General features: G+C 33.3%; 1 protein-coding gene across 1 annotated transcript in view; it reads right to left on the minus strand.

Annotated features, from left to right (window-relative positions):
• Positions 270-4,622, minus strand: part of LOC107606867 — a 5,468-nt gene continuing 1,115 nt past the window's right edge. Inside the window, exons 3-5 of the mRNA XM_016308877.1 lie at positions 1,527-1,634; positions 1,208-1,475; positions 270-1,132 (exon numbers count right to left, since the gene is read on the minus strand). Of these exons, the coding sequence (XP_016164363.1) occupies positions 270-1,132; positions 1,208-1,475; positions 1,527-1,634 (1,239 nt within the window). The remainder of the gene's footprint in view (positions 1,133-1,207; positions 1,476-1,526; positions 1,635-4,622) is intronic.

The raw sequence follows: 4,622 nt of genomic DNA on the forward strand, positions 1-4,622 counted from the left end.
ATGTAATAGGCTATGGTTTTTTTGGTGACTAAACAGAAAAGAAAGAAAAAAATAGAGACAAAACCAAATTAATTGGATAGGTTCATATCTAAATCTATTAGATGTTGAAGCTCACTCCATGGTTGACTCCAATTCGAGTGAATGTCCATGCCAGAAGCAGCTGCTTCAGCCATTCAATCTGCAATACTATTTGCATTCCTCTAAATTAAAAGAACAGAGACTCTCTAATTCCAATTCATAACCTCCTGTATATGCTTTGCCAAATCCTATTATGGAATATCCTTACCAAGCATTCTTTGGTTTACCAAGAAAAGAGCTTCTAAACAGTCTGTTTCACAAATAACCTCACGAAATCCACTATCCCAAGTAAGAAATAAACCTCTCCATATTGCATATAATTCAGCAAAAAGAACACTGCACACTTCAATTTTTCTAGTGCAACCTTTCAACCAACATCCATCAGAATTGCGAATGATACAACCAAAACCAGCATAGCCAAAAGGAGAAAAACAACTAACATCACAATTCAATTTAACAGAATGAATTGGAGGTAGAACCCAATACAAACAAAGTGAAGGAGGAGACAAAGATTGATGCATAGAAAAAATAGTGTGAAACTCCCTTACTGAACTACGAATCAAACTCACCACTTTACTAGCACTCCAAGAGTCATCTATATTAAATAAGTCATGATTCCGGCTTCTCCAAATCCACCAGATGGTCAAAAAGAAAAGAAAAACATCTTCACTCCTTGCACCTCTGTAAAGCCAATCACATAAATCCGAGTTATCTGAATACAGGCCTAAAAGGTTCCAGATCTCCTTGGCACTAGGGCACTCCCGAAGACAATGAAGAATAGATTCAAAATCATTCTGACATCGATGACAGGTCCTAGATAAAGCTAAGCCACGACCCAAACGAAACTCTGCCGTAGGAATAGCATTATGAAGACTGAGCCAAATCAAGAACTTGTACTTCTCAGGAATATGCAGTCGCCATACCCACAACCAATTATCATGCTCATTCCAGTTAAACTTTCTTTTGGCTAGCCAACTGTACCCACTCCTAGCTGAGTAGAGTCTAGAAGATGCCACACCCCATGACCAACCCAAAGTCTCTCCAGCATTCAAATCTGGATTATAAGCATTCAAACGCTATTTGACATCTTCTGGAATGTTAGAGAAAACATCATGGAGATTCTATTGACCATCTTTCCAAACGTCTCTAATAGTTAAATCAGAGTCAGATATATGTACAAAAGGGACATCTTGAGCAATTGTGCCCTCAATAATCCAATTGTCAAACCAAAAAGATTGATAAAGTGACCCAACGCACCAAGAGAAGGCATCCTTAAGAGCACCAAAAGCCTTTGAGATACTCTTCCAAACTTGAGAAGCGTTGCAAGGGACAGGGCCATCTAAAACTCCCTCATTCCTCAGATACTTCGCCCTCAATAGAGCAACCCAAGACTTGTCCTAACAATGAAAAAGTTGCCAAATCAATTTATCAAGTAAAGATATATTAACACACGCAGGATCTCTAACACCCAAACCACCAAATTTCTTTGGAGTGATCACGGTCCTCCAATTATTAAGAGAAAGACCTTTGCCATCAACTTGACCCTTCCAAAGGAACTGTTTCATTATAGAAGATAATTTATCGCAAACCCAATTTGGAAAAAAAGATACCTGCATATGATAGACAGGAATAGATGCTGCAACAGAATTGATCAGGCAAAGTCTCCCTGCTTTATTTAGAAGCCTTCCTTTCCAGTTAGCTAATGTTTCTCTCACCTTTTCAATCACCGAATGAAAAGAAGCCCTACTAGTACGGGAATGATTAACGTTAACTCCAAAATATCTTCCTAAGTCCAAAGCAAAATATATTGAAGAAACACTAGTAAAAATATCTCTTCTACGAGCAGTCACATTTTTAGAACAAAAAGTTTTAGACTTTTCAAGATTCACTTTCATGCCAGATGCCTTGCAAAAAATGTTAAGAGAATGCATGACCATTTGGACCTGACTCTTTGAAGCCTGATAAAAAAGTAAGAGATCATCTGCAAACATCAAATGAAAAAATTTTGGGCCATCCATAGTGACAGAAACTGATTTTCACACACCCTCGACCACCTTATGAGATATATAGCAAGCAAGTCTTTCCATACAAAGCACAAATAAGTAAGGAGACATTGGATCACCCTATCTAAGCCTCCTTCTAGGAGCAAAACTATCCAATCTATTTCCATTCCACATAATAGAAAGAGATAATGCACGGACACAATTCATAATCAAATTAACATTGATGATAGAAAAACCAAAAGCAATGAGAGTACTCTCCAAAAACCTCCAATCCACCCTATCATAAGCTTTTTCAAGATCAATTTTAAAAGCAAGAGTACCTTTCTTGGATTTTGTGTGCTTCATGAAATTCAAAATTTTTCGGGTCACAATAATATTATCAGGAGCACCACGACCCGAAATAAAACCTCCTTGTAAAGGACTAACAATATCTGGAAGAAAAGGTCGAAGTCGATTAGTCAATACTTTGGTGATAATTTTATAAACAACATTACACAAGTTAATAGGCCTGAAATCCTTCATAAAGGTAGAGTTATCAATTTTAGGAATAAGCACAATCAGAGTTTCAATGATGCTAGGATTTAAGTACTCTCCCAAAAAAGTGCTCTGAACAATTTTCCAAATCTCAGTGTCTACTATCTCCCAATATTCTTTAATAAAATAAGCTTGAAAGCCATCTAGACCAGGAGCCTTAAAAGGGCTCATACTGAATACTGCTGACTTGACTTATGCAAAAGAGACAGGGTTAATTAACCTAGCACAAGCCTCGGTGTTTAGAGTGGGCATCAGAACATCCCCTAAACAATCAACCTCAACTTCTTCTGTTGTACCAAAGAGATTCTTGTAAAAAGAGAAGGCTTTTTCCTGGAGAATATCTGGATCAGTAGACTAAGACCCGTCTCTAACATATAATCCATATACTCTATTATAGTTTTTACACACTAAAATTTGAAGATAAAAGAATTTAGTGTTTCTATCCCATACTTGACCCAATGCTCTTTAAATTTCTAGTACCAAAAAAGTTCCTCTTATAATAAAAGCCGTAATAGGCTATGGTTTGTAACCCTTGACTATATTTCCTCCAATTATAATTCTAAAATAATTATTACTGCCTACTTGCTTAGAATAGCATTTGTTGACATATGTACTAAATGTGAGTAGTAACTGATGACCATCATCGTTGTCTCTTGATGTAATTTTTTTTATCAATATTATTTTATATTAAAATTCTTTTATTTTGATGTATTTTCCTTATCAATATATTCTTAAAAATCTTGGAATTAAAGAAAACGGTATCAACTATCAGTCAAAATTAAAGAAAATTCTTAATTAGAAGAATAATCAAAGTTTCTAATAAAACTGGTATGATATGTTATTACTCTAAGGTTATGCTTTTAGGGAATATCTTTGATGAAAAAGTATCTTCTGAATCTTGGTGGACTAAGTAAAAATATTTTTAATGTATGGCTCAGATTAATTCTATATATAAGTTTTCTATAATTCTACATGTGACTCAATATTTAATCTAATTACAAACTAGTATATTATGGTCCAGTTGGACTGATGATATTATGACTGGTTTTTTTTTTTTAATGTTAATGTTTGGTTTAATAAATTGAGTGAATGTTTGGCCATAAAAAAATTTTAATAATCCAAAAATAATTTATTTGTATTTGGACTTGTTGCATATAAATTTATATTTGGCCTTTATTTTTATTTTATAACAAAAGATATATTATTAATATTTTATATATTTAGTTAACAAAACATATATATTTTTGTCATTCAACGTTGTGTGGTTAGTAAAAACATGTATATGAATTTGATGTCAAACAGAATAAACACAATATATTTAGAAAAGATGGACGTTTTAAAAATAAAATACTATCAACACGATTAAATTACGATTATTAAAATACCATTATTAATAATTAGTACTTAAAAAGGTTTGTGTGAAGCATGAAGTTGGTGCACGCTAAATAAAACAGAAAAAAATGATAAGGGAATTGAAACGGTTATCTCCCACTCTTCTTCTGTTTTAGTTATTCCCATCAACTTCTCCTAACAATTGGCAAACAGTTATTTCTCATTCTTCCTCCGTTTTATTTATCTCCCTAACACACAATTGGCACATGGTTATCTCCCACTCTTTCTCTCTTTTATTTACGGTTATCTCACACTTTTTTTTGTATTTTATTTATCTCCATCAACCTCTCTTAACAATGGACAAACGGTTATCTCTCATGGGCACAATTATTATATTTATTCTCATCTTAGAACTTGAACACGTACGAGTTTTTTTATTTTTTAAATTTGATCTATAATTTAATCTAAAATTTTTTATGTACTCTTTTTGAATACTAATTGATAAAATATATATATATTAATCTCTTTTACAACCTTTTTAATTTATTTAAAATAAAAAATCCCAAAAAAATTAGTCAAACGAAGAACCAATGAGAATTGTGGAGCATTCAAAGTTTCCGACTATGACGGAAAACTCTCCAAATTATCACCCAATCCAACCATACTATTTAACAT

The sequence above is a fragment of the Arachis ipaensis genome, chromosome B07, assembly GCF_000816755.2.
Source record: "Arachis ipaensis cultivar K30076 chromosome B07, Araip1.1, whole genome shotgun sequence".
NCBI classification, from domain to species: domain Eukaryota; kingdom Viridiplantae; phylum Streptophyta; class Magnoliopsida; order Fabales; family Fabaceae; genus Arachis; species Arachis ipaensis.